The sequence below is a fragment of the Beta vulgaris genome, chromosome 9 (assembly GCF_026745355.1).
Source record: "Beta vulgaris subsp. vulgaris cultivar EL10 chromosome 9, EL10.2, whole genome shotgun sequence".
NCBI lineage: Eukaryota > Viridiplantae > Streptophyta > Magnoliopsida > Caryophyllales > Amaranthaceae > Beta > Beta vulgaris.
In genome coordinates this window covers 9,980,831-9,997,659 of record NC_079210.1, presented here as the reverse complement: position 1 = coordinate 9,997,659, position 16,829 = coordinate 9,980,831, and the positions used below count along the sequence as shown (strand labels likewise).

At 37.1% G+C, this 16,829-nt stretch overlaps 2 protein-coding genes and 1 pseudogene across 2 annotated transcripts; all 3 read left to right on the top strand.

The window, feature by feature from the left end:
* The first annotated feature begins 272 nt into the window (after positions 1-272).
* On the top strand, positions 273-4,210 carry LOC104902921 (uncharacterized; annotated as a pseudogene).
* Positions 4,211-11,195: 6,985 nt separating this feature from the next.
* On the top strand, positions 11,196-11,705 carry LOC109135961 (uncharacterized mitochondrial protein AtMg00820-like). Its single transcript, XM_019251582.1, has one exon. The coding sequence runs from the start codon at positions 11,196-11,198 to the stop codon at positions 11,703-11,705; it is 510 nt and encodes a 169-aa protein (XP_019107127.1).
* Positions 11,706-12,011: 306 nt separating this feature from the next.
* On the top strand, positions 12,012-12,893 carry LOC109135962 (uncharacterized mitochondrial protein AtMg00810-like). The gene has a single exon (XM_019251583.2). It carries the CDS (start codon positions 12,012-12,014, stop codon positions 12,891-12,893), a length of 882 nt encoding a protein of 293 aa, XP_019107128.1.
* Positions 12,894-16,829: the final 3,936 nt, after the last annotated feature.

Genomic DNA, 16,829 nt, shown 5'->3' with positions numbered 1-16,829 from the left:
CTATACATCTATGACACCGAGGATGAGATTGTCAATAAAAAAAGGCTGCTTGGTAATAAGCATATTTGTTTTTTTGTTTTATTTGCATTCGGATGAATTACAAATCTATTATGCATGTAAACTAAATTTTTTGTCAAACCATATATTATTGTAGTGCTACAAACCCGAATAAATTTGAAGACCAAGTTATATCAGAGATTCAAACTATGGTGGATGAATATAAGCTCTTGCAAAAAATTTAGGATGGCAAGGGATCGCTTTTGTTCAAGTACATGCAGGAATGTCCGGTTGAAACTTATTGGACGAAGGGATTCCGATGGAAGGACTTACAACCTCCAACACTTCTGAAGTTGCCCGCACTTATTGTTGGAGATGTTGATACTGGTGATAAAAGGGATATAGTTGTGGAAACACAAAATGGCAAATTAAAACAAATATCTGAGCTTCATCCATCCTACCTTCCAATGCAGTACCCTTTGTTATTTCCGTATGGTGAAGATGGTTACAGGGTAGATGTTATGCATAGAGATAAGTCTCCTTCGGAGACTGCGTCTAAGAAAAGGGATAGGCTTACCATGAGAGAGTTCTTTGCTTATCGGATTCAAGATCGTCGCATTGAATTTTCAACAATTTTACTTTCTAGAAGGCTTTATCAACAATTTTTAGTTGATGGTTGCACAATGATGGAAGCAGAAAGGTTGTCTTTCATTAGAAATAATCAACAAGCATTGAGAGCTGATAATGTCAAGAATTTGAAGAATGCGATTGACAGAGGAGACACTGATGGCGTATCTACTGGTAATCGTGTAGTTTTACCAGCCTCATTCACCGGAGGTCATAGCTACATGAGAGAAAATTACCAAGATGCAATGGCAATTTGTAGGTGGTATGGCTATCCAGATTTATTTATAACATTTACATGCAATCCTAAATGGCCCGAGATCACAAGATTTGTGAAAAAGAAGGGTCTAGGCCTGAAGATAGACCAGATATTGTTTGTCGTGTTTTTAAGATCAAACTTGACAAGCTGGTGAATGATTTGAAAGAGCGAAAGATTTTTGGAAGAGTAAGAGCTGGTAAGCATATATTATTTCATCAATATTGTGATGTTTCAAATTTAACGTATCATTTCTATTTATAAAGTTATATGTGTTTGCTTTTTTAATATATGAGTTCAACCTATTGTTAAATTTTACATAATGTTTACAGTTGTGTATACCATCGAATTTCAAAAACGCGGTCTTCCTCATGCACATATACTCCTGTTCCTTCATCGTGATGATAAATTTCCTAACACAGAGGATCGACAAGATAATATGTGCTGAGTTGCCAGACAAAGAAGAGAATCCAGAACTATACGAAGTAGTGACTGAGTTGATGATACATGGTCCATGTGGTAATGCTAACACGAATGCACCGTGTATGGTGGATAAAAAATGCTCCAAACATTTTCCAAAAAAGTTTAATGAGATGACAAAGATTGACGAAGAAGGGTACCCAATTTATAGAAGAAGAGATACTGGAGCAAAGGTTGATAAAAATGGTGTTCATCTAGATAACCGATTTGTGGTTCCATACAACCCATATTTGCTTCTTAAGTATCGTGCACACATTAATGTAGAATGGTGCAACCAGTCAAGATCAATCAAGTATTTGTTCAAATATATCAACAAGGGGTATGACAGGGTTACTGCAGCAGCTTATCACAATCAACAAAATCCCGACGATCCTGAAAAAATTGATGAGATCAAGATGTATTATGATTGTCGGTATATTTCTCCTTGTGAGGCTGTTTGGAGGATTTTTGGTTTAACATTCATTATAGAACACCTCCTGTTGAAAGATTAAGTTTTCATCTACCCGATGAACAAATGGTTATGTTTTCTTATGACTCGCATGTTGAATCGTCCTTGAAAGGCCAAATATTGAGAGGACAAAGTTCTTATCCTGGATGGAATGCAATAAGACATATGATGAAGCTAGAGAATTAAGCTATATGGAATTCCAACCAAATTCGTGTGGAAAAAAGATAAAAGAGAGTGGATGCCACGTAGAAGAGGTTTTGCAATTGGTAGGATTTATCATGTTATGCCTGGCGCTGGTGAAAAGTATTATTTGAGAACCTTGCTGAATTTTGTAAAAGGTGCTACATGTTATGAGGATATAAGGACAGTTGATGGTGTTCTTTATGATTCTTTTAAAGAAGCTTGCTATGCAAGAGGGTTATTAGATGATGACAAGGAGTATGTTGATGCTATAACTGAAGCAAGTTTTAGAGAGTCAGGTTGGTATCTTAGAAACTTATTCTGCATGCTACTATTATCTGGTAGTTTATCAAAACCAGAAGATGTTTGGCATAAGACTTGGCATCTACTATCAGATGACATCCTCCACAGACAACGAACCATTATGCAAAATCAAGGTATTTTCATCTGTAACACACTTTATCTATATTTAGTCTGAAATGTATACCACTAACGTCTATCATGACTAATCAAGACCTTTGTATAAATAATATTTGAGGAAACTTATATGAACTTGGATTATGTGTTGTAGATCTTAATCTAACTGATGAGCAACTACAAATGTATGCTTTGGCTGATATTGAAGTAAGACTACAGAGTAATGGGAGCACCCTTCGTAAATTTAGTGTTATGCCTTTCCTGATGAGTTAATCACATCCGAGGGTCAAAACAAGCTCATATTCGACGAACTGTCTTATGACAAGAAGCTTTGAGAAAAGAGCATGAAGAACTTTCATCGTGCTTAACTTGCGAGCAAAGGAGTGTATATGATGAAATAATGATGGCTGTTTCACGAGGACAAGGTTGTGTATTCTTTGCTTATGGTTATGGAGGTACGGGGAAAACTTATGTTTGGAAAACTCTTTGTGCTGCCATAAGGAGTAAAGGAGAAATCGTTTTACCAGTGGCCTCGAGTGGTATTGCCTCACTCCTTCTTCCAAGAGGAAGAACTGCTCATTCAAGATTTGGAATACCGTTAAATGTTAGTGAAAACTCAACATGTGTTGGCATCAAACCCGGTTCAGACTTGGCTGCGCTACTCATGAAAACAAAGCTAATTATTTGGGATGAAGCGCCAATGATGCACAAGTATTGCTTCGAAGCACTTGATAGAAGTTTGAAAGACATCATGCAGTCTGTGGATCCTTCTAATAAGTACAAACCATTTGGTGGTTTGGTTGTTGTTTTCGGTGGTGATTTTAGGCAGATATTGCCTGTAATCCCTAAAGGAAGTAGACAAGATATCGTGTTCTCAGCCTTAAGCTCTTCTTATCTATGGAATTCATGTAAGGTGTTGAAATTGACGAGAAATATGCGTCTACAAAATGGATCTTCTGAAACAAGTTTGAAGGAGGTGAAAGAATTTTCAGAATGGATACTTAGTGTTGGAGATGGAAATGCGGGAGGTCCAAACGAAGGCGAGGCCGAAATTAAGGTGTCAAATGATATACTCATAGAAGGGGAATCTGATCTATGCGGCAATTGTGGAAAGCACATATCCTCTCTTAAAGGATCACTTGTGGGAGCCAAAATATTTTCAAGAAAGGGCTATTTTAGCCCCAACATATGAGATAGTTGAGAGGTGAATGATTACGTACTATCCCATTTACCGGGAGAGGAGAAATTGTATCTCAGCTCAGATGCGATAAGCAATGTTGAAGGCAATTTAGGAGCGAGTGAAATTTACTCAACTGAATTTCTAAATACCATTAGATGTTCAGGCCTACCTAATCACCATTTAAGATTAAAGGTAGGTGCACCTGTTATGCTGTTACGAAATATAGACCAGACATCTGGGTTGTGCAACGGTACGAGGATGGTGATTAAGCATCTTGGGAATCGTGTTATTGAAGCTGTAGTCATTTCTGGAAGTAACGTGGGGGATAAGGTATTTATTCCTCGCATGACTTTGACTCCATCCGATGCAACGAGATTTCCAATTAAGTTTCAAAGAAGGCAGTTCCTTTGGTCGTTTGTTTTGCTATGACTATAAACAAAAGTCAGGGTCAATCACTATCGCAGGTAGGTTTGTATCTCCTAGACCGGTTTTTAGTCATGGTCAGTTCTGTTGCCATTTCTAGAGTAACAAACAAACAAGGCCTCAAGATCTTAATTTGTAACAAAGAACACGGAGGTCAAATACCACGAGTAATGTTGTTTATAAGGAAGTGTTCCAGAACTTATGATTTAATTTGATTATTGATGTAAGCTACTCACTTTTAATTTTATTATATGTTTATTTTCTGTAAATCGTATTCTTTAGTAAACGTTTATTCTGCTTTACGGTATTATAAACTACTTATTACATAGTAGCCAATCATTCTTTTCTTATATTATATAGATTTAAAGATTCAATTCCGAAAAACCTATATGTTACTACATTGAACTTACAAGAACACTATTCTCTCATACAAATTTGTTGTCTTTAAATGTTCAATGGCAATAGTAAGTCGTTTCAATTCACATACACTACTGAAAAGATTAAACTTTAAATCAAGAATCACATCTTCATGTAAAATACTTCTAAACCAAATAATAATTTATACACATAAGTATCTTATATTTATAAAACAAAATACTTCCCGTGCGTTTTGCACGGGTCAAAAAACTAGTATTATTAATAATATAATATACCGCATAGGTTAAGCTGATAAATAAGTTTATCAACATAATTATTAAATAACAAATAAAAACGATTAAACCCCACAACTTATAATTTATAATACTAATAAGGAACTAGCAAGAGGAAATAAGAAGGTTATAATATATAATAATTCACACTTATCAGGACGCTCAGCTCTTTCGTAAGTCAAATTCTCTGCCAATAGACGAATAGTAGAAGTTAAGGCGTCATTGTTGTTTGACACTCTACTTCGCAACTGAAATTTAATGTAACTATACTTTGGTTTCGATTCACACTTACTTGCCATTTTCTACGAAGGCAACATTTGATTTGACCATAAAGATCGCATCAACAAACAATTTCTCATAAAGTTACCATAACACTAAGTTCACACATTATGAACCATAACAATCATATATACACGCTTGATAATTATTCACATTAATAATCACATAAGGATCGAATTCAACCAATCACAATGATTAAAGAAAATATTCCCTTTTTCGCGTACTAAAATATATTCCCAGTCAACTCAAATACCTAAATAATAACTTTCATTCCTCAAATGATAATAAGAATATTTTTCCAATCCAAAATAACCAACTTATCCCTCAATAATATAAAGATGCTAAAGAAGGAAATTTAAACCATTGTAGCTTGATTACTTTCCAACAACTAATCTTACAGTAAACATTTCATCTTCAAAGTCTCTAGAGTCTCCACTATAATAATAATAATAACCTGAATTCCTGAATTCCTAAATCTAGTAGATCTTTCAATCCTTTTGGGTTAATGTCCATTTTCATCCACCTCTGAATCACTCACATCACTCAGATAAGATCTCCAAGTAATACTGTAGATGTCCTTTCAGGTTTGTGCTCTAGTATGATCGAACTCTTGAATTACTTCATATATTGCTAACAAGAGTGCCTACTTTTAACACATAACATATAATGATCTCTAGGCTAGTGTAGTTATCACTTCCAACATCGAACACTCTCATCATCACTCAATACAATAGGGTTGTGATGGCTTCATACTCTATTACCTTGTTTGGCAGTTCTATTAACTTGTCTGGCAGACATGGCTAGGGATCTACAACAAATAAACCTATTCAATAATATGTTTAGTATTCACCCTATAAGCAATGATAGAGAATAATATTAGATATATTTTCTCAGGATAATATTTTTGTTAGAAGGATATATGTAACACCCCGATAATTCTCTCTTTCTAGAAAATGCTTTTATAATAAACCTTAGAGAATTACCCAGGCATTATCGCCCGTGTGATAACGTTTCGGCTTACTCAGAATTTTGCAGCGGAAAACAACTTACTAAAAACAACTTTATTAAAACTTATGAAACCAATAACAATATCTGAAACTAAAACACACCAACTTAACACTAATGTCTGAAAACACAAGTTCCTACGAAAGCAACTTAAATGATACTAGTAATACAATGAGTCTCTCCATTCCAGATTCTCAATGAGATGCATCTGCGAACCTGTAATGTCAATGCTTTCTCGACTCTGCTCCCCCGAAGGATCACCACAAGATCAATGGGCAAAGCCATGATCACAAACACAACAAGCACGTAATCAGCAAAGCTGAGTACTACATATCAGGCATAAATAATCCTAAACATGATACTACAAAAATAATTTGCAGGGATAAATAATAATATAAACATATAATAATCTGCAGACAACTATTACTGAACTAGACTCTAAACTTTATTTCTTTCTTTAAATGGAATAATTATTGGACGAGTTGACTTATCTAAAAATAGGAAATATGGGAGCTACCACATATTCCAAAAATGACCTGCGATATCGAGGAACCTTTGAACTGAAAGAGGGATGGTGATCAATCCATTCCTAGAAGAACCCATGACACGCTCACCATGAAATTCCAACCCTTAGTCTCCAACTCTAGACGTGCACCAGTCTAAAGTCTATAACCTATTCTCGTTTCACTTTACGTTGTATATATTTTATTACTTGTGCTGACACAACAAACAAGCAACACATAACTAATACTCAAACAATCATAATAGAATCTCTTTTTATCTTCGGATTAACAAGTGATCACAACTCATCAATCAAGACTCCTTTAACTCCTTTTTATACTTTTCTAACTTGCTTGTTGAACCTAGCCAACAATAAACTTTACCTTTATATAGGTAGAACTTGTAACTTACCAAATAAGGTCCACAGTCCTTATAAGATAATAAATACTCAAAGAATACATGAAAGACATGATTCACTCTAACTTATATTAATTCACTCACGAATTAATAAATAAACTTGACTTATTCTGCTTGCATCAATCTTCCATACAAACATTTATAATCATAATCACTTCTAGTTTACATGTAGCACACAGGCAAATAACATGTAAAAACAATTCTAGTAATCATATATATGAAAAATAGAGTCCTATACATGATACTAATAAATAAAATACTCTTAGAGCATGCTTCTAAATCACATAGCACGTAGACGATGTACGTACCTTGTATAAACAAATCGGTAGGCCACTTTTACTCGCTAAAAGTCTCCGACTACGAAATCTCCGCCTAGAAAATAAAGTGACGAAAATAAATATCTCGAACTAAAATTTACAGCAACTTTAAAACGATCAAAACCCCCTTAAACGTGTTTTAAAATCGTTTTTACGTACCAAACTTTCGTTATTTTTAATCCCTAGTATAGTACAACTATTCTAGTGATTAAAAATCCTTTAAAACTCTTAAAATACTTATTTTCTGAAATTACAGCACTTATAATATTTAATAAATCTTCTGAAAATATATTCAATACATATAAAATCATGTACTAACCAAATCTCATGATTTATACTTTATATATATAGTTTCTAGTAATTAAAAACCCTAAAAACTATAAATTTCATGATAAAAACTAAAATAAACTTAACATATTAAATCTGAAATTTGTTATGATAATAAACAAATAACCAATATATTATATATATTATATATTATATATATATATATATATATATATATATATATATTATATATATATATATATAATATATATAATAATATATATGCATATAAAACAGTAATTTAAATCATAATAAACATGGTAATTAATAATAAAAATACAAAAAACTATACTTTAATGGAATCTTGGAGAGGAAGAAAGAAAACAACCACAACAATGGGAGGAAGGAAGGGCCGGACAGCAGCAGCCACGGAGGAAGGGAACCGGCGGTCAAATTTCGGTTCTTGAGAAGTAAACGTGACGTTTCTTGTTGAACAAGAAACGTTACTTGGAGAAGAAGAAACAAATCTTTGAGAGAAAACTTGAAGAAAACGACGCACAAGGAGGAGAGAGAGATGCCGAGTGAAAGAGAGAGGAATCACGTGTGAAGTGGAGAAAGAAAAAGTGTGTAGGGTAAAATAATTGGGTTTTTAGGATATTTATATAAAGGCTTGTACTTGTGGGCTTAGGAAAAGAGATTTTAATTAATGAAACTTGATGACTAATAAGATGGGCTATTTAAAACTTTAGTCATCAAATGACTCTTTCCCTTTTTATCACTTTTTGGGCTTTCGATTCCATTAACTACCTTTTCAATATACTTTTATTAGTATTTAAAACTCTTATTAAAACATGCTTAATTAAAATATTACAAATTTTACTAAGCTATGAAAAATAATTTCAGTTGACTTTTAAAATACTAAACCCTTTTTAAAAGTCAAATCGTTTTCCAAACTCATTTGGATTTAAATATAACTACATAAATACTTTTATATATTTATGAAAATTCTTTAAAATTGTGGGGGATTACAATATATTTCTGTAAAGTTTAGGATATACTTTTGTATAGTTTCCTATTCATGATCGGACTCGGTTTGTGTAAACCTATATATACGGATCAATACATAACACTCCAATTAAGGAGTTTTCCATAATCTAACATTGTATCACAGCATAGGTGATCCGAACCGCTTCCGCACATCTCTCAATTAATAACGCACATTAAATTTTTTTTTTGCCTACTTCTCGCTTGCTGCCTCATGGCCAAGGATCATGATCCTACTGTGACTTCCCCGTCACAACCTCCACCTGCCTCCACGCCGGAATACCACCTGGCTCAGTCTGTGAGCAATATAAAGAATGAAATTCCCATCCTCCTTGATCGTGAAACCGCCCACTACTCCAATTGGGTCGAACTCTTCGAAACCCACTGTCATGCATGCAACGTGCTTGACCATATCGACCCTCGCATCCCCAGACCCGCCATCAACGATGCGTTGTGGGCCAGGCTTGACTCCATCGTCAAAAAATGGATCTATGGAACAATTTCCTCCGACCTCCTTCAAACCATCCTCTACCGCGGCGCCACAACATAGGAGACATGGAATCGTCTCAAAGCTATTTTTCAAGACAATAAACACACTCGTGCTGTCTACTTGGAGAACAAATTTAACTCTTTACATCTGTCGAATTTTTCCGACGTCTCCTCCTACTATCAGAAGTTAAAGGGCCTCAAGGATCAACTCGCCAACGTTGATCAAGTCATCAGTGAACAGAATTTGGTTCTCCGCATGGTCGCTGGATTAGTAAATACGGATTTCGACACCGTTGCTTCCCTCATCCAGCAAACGGAGCCCTTGCCCACCTTCGAAACCGCACGCTCACGGCTCTTATTGGAGGAATCGCACCGCGTCCATGATCCTACAACCACCCCCCAGACTTTTGTTGCTCCTCCGGCGCCGGCGCCGCCTTCCTCTGTCCCGGCCAACCAGTCGCGTGGCGGCGGCACTAATGGCCGTGGTCGCGGTCATGGCAACGACCCCCAACAGTCCCGGGGTCGTGGAGGCCGAGGGCGAGGTAGGGGCAAGGGCCCTCAATCCCAGCAGCCTAATAATTCTAATCCTCAAACATGGGCCTCCCAACCAGCCCCATATTCACAACAGCAGTATTGGGCTCCTCCAGCGCCCCACACCTGGGCGTAGGCCCCTTGCCCATACCCTCAACAACAGCAGCAGCCCCCTGCTTGCCCTCTTTACCCTACGTGTGGCCCAGCAACAGCCCAGCAGGCTTACGCGACCCAGCTTCCTCAACATGGCCCACCCATGATGCCTACTGAACTCGGAAATGCGTTCGCCACCATGGGCCTTCAACCCCCTGATGACTTGTGGTACATGGATTCTGGCGCCACATCACACATGACCCACAATTCAGGTAATCTCTTTCCCCTGTTTAATTTGAGTACTAATAATCATATTTTAGTTGGCAACGGCTCTCGCATTCCAATTACGGGTTATGGTCATGCCAAAATTCCCCAAACCAACCCCAACCTTCACTTACGTAATGCCCTCCTTGCCCCTAAAATTATTAAAAACTTAATCTCCGTTCGCAAATTTACCACTAACAACCATGTCTCTGTCGAGTTTGACCCCTTTGGTTTTTCTTTGAAGGACCTTCGCACGGGGACTCTTCTTACCATATGCAATAGTTCGGGAGATCTCTATCCAGTGACCTCTTCCACTCCCTTTGCTTGCCTCGCCACATCCTTAGCAGCTGTCTCATCTCCCACTTGGCACAGCCGCCTCGGCCATCCTGGAGCACTAATTTTAGTTTCTTTAAGCGTAGCAAATTAACAGATTGTAATAAAGAGTTTGACTCTAATTTTTGCAATTCATGTCAACTTGGCAAACATACTCGCCTTCCTTTTACTTTATCCACTACTACTACTACTTCTGCTTTTGATATTGTGCATGCTGATTTATGGACTTCTCCTATTCGTAGTACTATTGGCCACAAATATTATCTGGTTTTAGTGGATGATCTTACTCATTATGTTTGGACTGTCCCCTTAAAGTTTAAATCTCAAGCATATCAAACCTTACTTGACTTTCATGCTTATGTTAACACTCAATTTGAAAAACGCATTAAATCATTTCAAAGCGACCAAGGTCGTGAATTTGACAACGCACCTTTCAAACACTTTTGTCTTCAACATGCCATGCCCTCGAAACTGTCACCTACCTCCTCAATATCTTACCCTCTAAGCTTCATCATAACACCTCCCCCTATAAAGTTATGTTTGGCCAACCCCCATAATATGCTCACATTCGAGTCTTTGGTTGTCTATGTTATCCTAATGTGACTGCTACAGCCCCCCACAAATTGTCTCCCAGGTTCACCCCTTGTGTCTTCTTGGGCTATCCGGCCAATCACCGTGGGTATAAATGTCTTGATCTGGTCACTAATAAAATTATCTTGTCTCGTCATGTTACTTTTGATGAATCCACATATCCTTTCATGACCTCCCCAAAATATTCCGTTAGTGATTACCATTTTCTCACTACTGATGAGCCTTCCCCGCTCCTCACCCACATTTACCCCCAGATTTACGCCCAGCCCATACCCACTCCGTCCGGCCCAGCCACACCCGTTGCTGTCCTGCTCAGGACCAGCCCCCACTCCCAGGCCAACAGACCCCCTCCCCAGCGCTTTCTACGCATACCGAGGCCCGTCCTCCTGTCCAGCCGCGAGTCCATCCCATGGCTGTGTACTCGTTCCCTCCTTTGCGTGGCACTCCCGCCATCCAGCCCACCAGGCCCCCTCCTTCGCCCCCTGTCACCCGGTCCAAACATGGTATCCTTAAACCCATTCCCAAATACAACCTCCATGCTGAAGGACCTCGCAAATCTCCCTTGCCGAAAAATCCTAAACAAGCATTAAATGATCCTAATTGGAATGCGGCCATGCGAGATGAATTTGGTGCTCTCATTAAAACAGGGACATGGGATTTGGTGCCTAGGCCTACGGGGGTGAATATTGTTAATTGTATGTGGCTGTTCAAACATAAGTTTAAATCTAATGGTGACCTTGAAAGGCACAAAGCTCGGCTTGTTTGTGATGACAGGTCTCAGGAGGTTGGTGTTGATTGTGATGAAACTTTTAGCCCTGTTGTCAAACCACAGACGATTCGTAGTGTCTTAAGTCTAGCTATGGCTCGCAAGTGGTCTATTCATCAACTTGATGTTAAACAATACCTTCCTTCATGGTGACCTTCGTGAGATCGTCTATATGCATCAACCTCCAGGTTTTGTTGATTCACGTAAACCTCATTATGCTTGTCACCTGCGCAAGGCTCTATATGGTCTCAAACAGGCTCCTCGTGCGTGGTATCAACGCTTTGCTTCTCACCTCTTGCACCTGGGCTTTATGATCACCAAAAGTGATAACTCCCTCTTCACATTTATCACGGCACCGACACGGCATATTTACTTCTCTATGTTGATGATATTTTATTGGTCACTTCATCTGATCTCTTACGGGAACGAATTATCACTCAGCTCAAAACTGAGTTCCCCATGTCTGATTTGGGACCATTGAGTTATTTTCTGGGTATTGCTGTCACCAGGACTCCGTCCTATATGTTACTATCTCAGCACAAGTATGCACAAGAAATTCTTGAGCAGACAGGTATGGCCAGTTGCAAGCATGCTGCTACTCCTGTGGACACTAAGTCCAAACTTAGTGCCGACGCTGGACCCCAGTTTCATGATCCCACTTTATATCGCAGTCTTGCAGGTGCTCTACAATACCTCACCTTCACTCGTCCTGATATTTCATATGTTGTTCAGGTTTGTCTCTTTATCCATGACCCTAGGGTCTCTCACTATGATGCCTCAAAACGCATCTTGCGCTACATCCAGGGCACTATTGATCATGGTTTCCACTTATATCCTTCATCTTCCCTGCGACTGGTCACATATACTGATGTTGATTGGGGCGGGTGTCCTGACACTCGTCGCTCTACTTCCGGCTATTGTTGTTTCCTCGACGACAATCTTATATCCTGGTCGTCCAAGCGTCAGGCTACCCTTTCTAGGTCCATTACGGAGGCTGAATATCACGGCGTCGCTAATGTTGTAGCTAAATCTTGTTGGTTGCGCAATTTTTTACTCGAGTTGCATTGTCCCCTGCGTCAGGCTACACTTGTCTATTGTGATAATATCAGTGCTATTTATTTGTCCAGCAATCCGGTTCAGCACCATCGTACCAAACATGTTGAGCTGGATATTCACTTTGTTCGTGAAAAGGTTGCCTTAGGACAAGTTCGTGTTTTACATGTGCCTACTCGGTATCAGTTCGCATATATTTTCACAAAAGGCCTCCCTCGGCAATTATATTTGGATTTTAAATCCATTCTTAGCGTACGTCCTCCTCCCGCTATGACTGCGGGGGTGTGATAGAGAATAATATTAGATATATTTTCTCAGGATAATATATATTTTTGTTAGAAGTATATATTTCTGTAAAGTTTATTTAGGATATACTTTTGTATAGTTTCCTATTCATGATCGGACTCGGTTTGTGTAAACCTATATATATGGATCAATACATAACACTCCAATTAAGGTGTTTTCCATAATCTAACACGCAATTCCCAACAATAATAATAAAAAGTCGTCATTAACATCATATGCACAAGAATGTAACACTTAGCAGGGAAGATAGATATAAACAGTTAGCAGGGAAGATAAAATAATAACATGCTGAACTAACTATTCAATGCAGGCATATGATATTTCTATCCTATATGCCCTTCCTATAATACCCATTATAACAATACAGCGAGTAAAACTTTAAAGACAATAAAATAATGCAGACGCTCTTTATAATTACAAATAAAATAATAATACTAAGTGTCAAAATTTTTTTGACTAATACTAAAAAATTTCGGACCTATATGAAAACAATTCGAACCAACCTTTAATTCGAAAAAAAAATTCGACTCTAAAAAAATTTCGGACAGTGTAATAAAAAACAATTCGGGCCATCTTAAAAAAATAAATTTCGGACCTTTTTTAAAAAACAAAAAAAAATTCCAAACAATATATTCCTATTCCTAATCTAAGGTAATAACTTTTTTCAAAACGAATAAGTCGGAGCAATTCTAAGAGTTTATTCAAATAACTAGTAAGTTAGTTAGGCGCCTAAAAGTTTTTGAAAATAACCTAAAGCTCCCAGATACCATTTTGTAACACCCCGATAATTCCCCTTTTTCAGAAATACCTTTTCGATATAAAACATAGAGAATTACCAAAGCATTATCACCCGTGTGATCACGTATTGGCTATTCAGAATTTTGCAGCGGATTACATATAACTTCATACTTTAATATAATAAATAAATAAGTACTTAAAACCAAACACTTTATAAATGTCTACATCAAAACCAAACTTAATATAATATGTTCCTACTAAAATAATATAACAATTTGTTACACAAGCTCTCCATTTCTAGATCCCAATGATGCAACATCTACAAATCTGTAGATGTCAATGCTCTAAAGAATCTGCTCACCACAATGGGTTATCACATGATCAATAAAGCAAAGCGATGATCAACAATCACAAACAAAGCACGTAATCAGCAAAGCGGAGTATTACATAGTATTACATAAACATTCCTAACATAATATTAATAAATAACATGCGGGGATAAATAATATTATAACAATATAACATTCTGCAGATAACTTCTACTGAAGTAAACTTTAAACATCTTTTTATTACTTTAATGGAATAGTTATTGGACCGAGTTGTCTTATCTAAACTTGCCTTCACCTAGGAAGACAAAATCCAAGATTATTCCTTTAATTTCAATTTATTACTTGTTATGACACACACACAAGTAACACAACAATATCAAATCAAACATTCACAATTGAACTTATTTTTATCTTAGGATTTAATACGTGATCACACAACTTACAATCCAAGATTATTTCTTTAATTTCAATCTTTATTTTTTGTTGAACCTAGCCAACAATCAATCTTACCTTTCAAAGGCATAACTTATCAACTTACCAAATAAAGCCCACAGTCCTTATAAAGTAGTCAAAATAATACCGTAAGGGAATACATGATTCAATTTAATAATATATTAATTCCCCCATGTGAATGAATAGCTAAAGTTCCCATCCACATGCTTGCATCAATAATTCCATACAAATATGATAATCTTTAACTCATAATCAATCTCATAATTAACATGTTTGCACACAGGAATAAAACATGTAAAATCTAATCATACTAAAAATCACATATGAACTTACAAAGTCCCTATACATGATACTATAACTTTTCCTTCTTACATCATGATATTATATCACATATGATATAGGTATGTACGTACCTTGTGTAAACCAACTGATAGGCCACCTTTAATCACTTAAAAGTCACCTACTGAATAATCTCCACCTAAAATAATTAATATAAATCCAAGTCAATACTCTAGATAAAATACAACAACTTTAAAAATACTTTAAATCCTCTTTAAAAATATTTAAAAGTTGTTTTTACCATTAAAACTTCAATTACTTTTAATATCTAGCATAGTACTACCATACTAGTAATTAAAATCCTTAAAACTCCATCATTAAAGCCCTTTCTAAAATTCCAGCAACTTAAAAAATTATAAAACTTTCTTTAAACATGCTTAAATTCATAATTTAAATCAATTTCATAGTTTATAACATGCTACTATGATTTTCCAATATTTAACACCCTAAAAAACCATGCTTTGATGATTAAAAACTCAATCTAAAAATAATTATCAAATCTGAAATTTCATTCTTTTAATACATAATATATATAGTCCAAGATTAAACATTAAAATAGTAAATTAAAGTTATTAATCATGAGTAGTACTAAAATAAAATATAAAAACATGATCTTTAATTAAAACTTGAGGAGGAAGAAAAGAATTTAACCAAAGAATCAAAAGAACAACAAGAAGATAGCGCCGGCAATGGGATAGCACGTCGGGCAGCAACGGCGCACAAGGATGATGTGAATTATGGAGGTGTGGTGATGTTTTTTGGCGAAGAAGGAAGCGTTACTTGAAGAAGAAGAAAGAAAACTTGGAAGAAAACCAAAAATCACGTGAAAGGGGAAAAGAGAGAATAGGCGGCAACTTTGGGCTTGTGAGGAGAGAGAATATTTTTTTGTGTGGTAAAATAATTGGGTATTAATGTATTTATAAAGAGGGGGGAGGGGGAACGGGAGAGGGGAGGGGGGGAGGGGAGCGGGAGGGGAAGGAGGGGGAGTGAGAGGGGGAGGGAGCGGGCGGGGGGGAGCGGAGCGAGGGGAGGAGGGGCGGCCTCACTCCCTCCTCCTCCCCTCCCCCCGCCCGTCCCTATGCTCCCGCTCCCCCTGCCCCTCCTCCCTCCGCTCCGCTCCCCTCCTCCCTCCGTTCCCCCCTCCCTACCTCCCTCCGCTCCTGCCCCTCCGCTCCCCCCCGCTCCCGCCCCTCCCCCCTCCCCCCGTTCCCCCCTTCCCGCTCCCGCCCCCTCCCCGCCCCTCCCTCCCTCCTTCCCCCCCCCCCCCGCCCCTTTTTTGGGCTTAGGAAAAGGATATTGGGTTTAAATAAAGTTTGATGATGAATAAGATTGATGAATTAGAACTCCTAAAATCAATAAAAATCATTTTCCTAATCCACTTAGAATTGGGGTTCCTCAAGCCCATTTAAACTTCTTTTCCAAATCCAATTAGTATTTCAAACATTTTTCAAAGCATGCCTAAACAAAGTATTTTAACTTCCTTAAATCCTTAAAATAATTTTTTTGACTTTCAAATAGTCAACATTCTTTAAATAAATAAATCATTTCAAACTAAATTATGTTTAAATATAAATATATAAATACTAAAATATATTTATAAAATCCATAGAATTACGGGGGATTACAGGATGGGTTAGGTTAGAGTGATAAGGACCTTCGCCTGCATACATTTGAACATGTCATTATCTTAGCTTGCATATGTATGTGTGTGATTTGAATATGTGACTTTCTTACATGTGTATGTACTTAAATAATGATTGATACATTATAATTATTAGTTATGATTAATTATTAGAGGTATTCTTGAATGAGATGAATCGTACTTGGATGTATAGTAGTTGTGAATCGATTGAGTTTGTGAATGGGGTCTCGGAATTCCGTAAATCTGCATTAAAATATCAAGCATCCTATGGAGCAGTCGACTTTTATTTAAATGAGTGCGCTAGCGATTTACCCAATGATAGTACAATAGAAGTTGCTTTGGGGGGCGCAACAATTCAACTACATTGAGGAGTCATCGACATTCATTTATAAGCTCGATATTAAAGAATTCTTATGT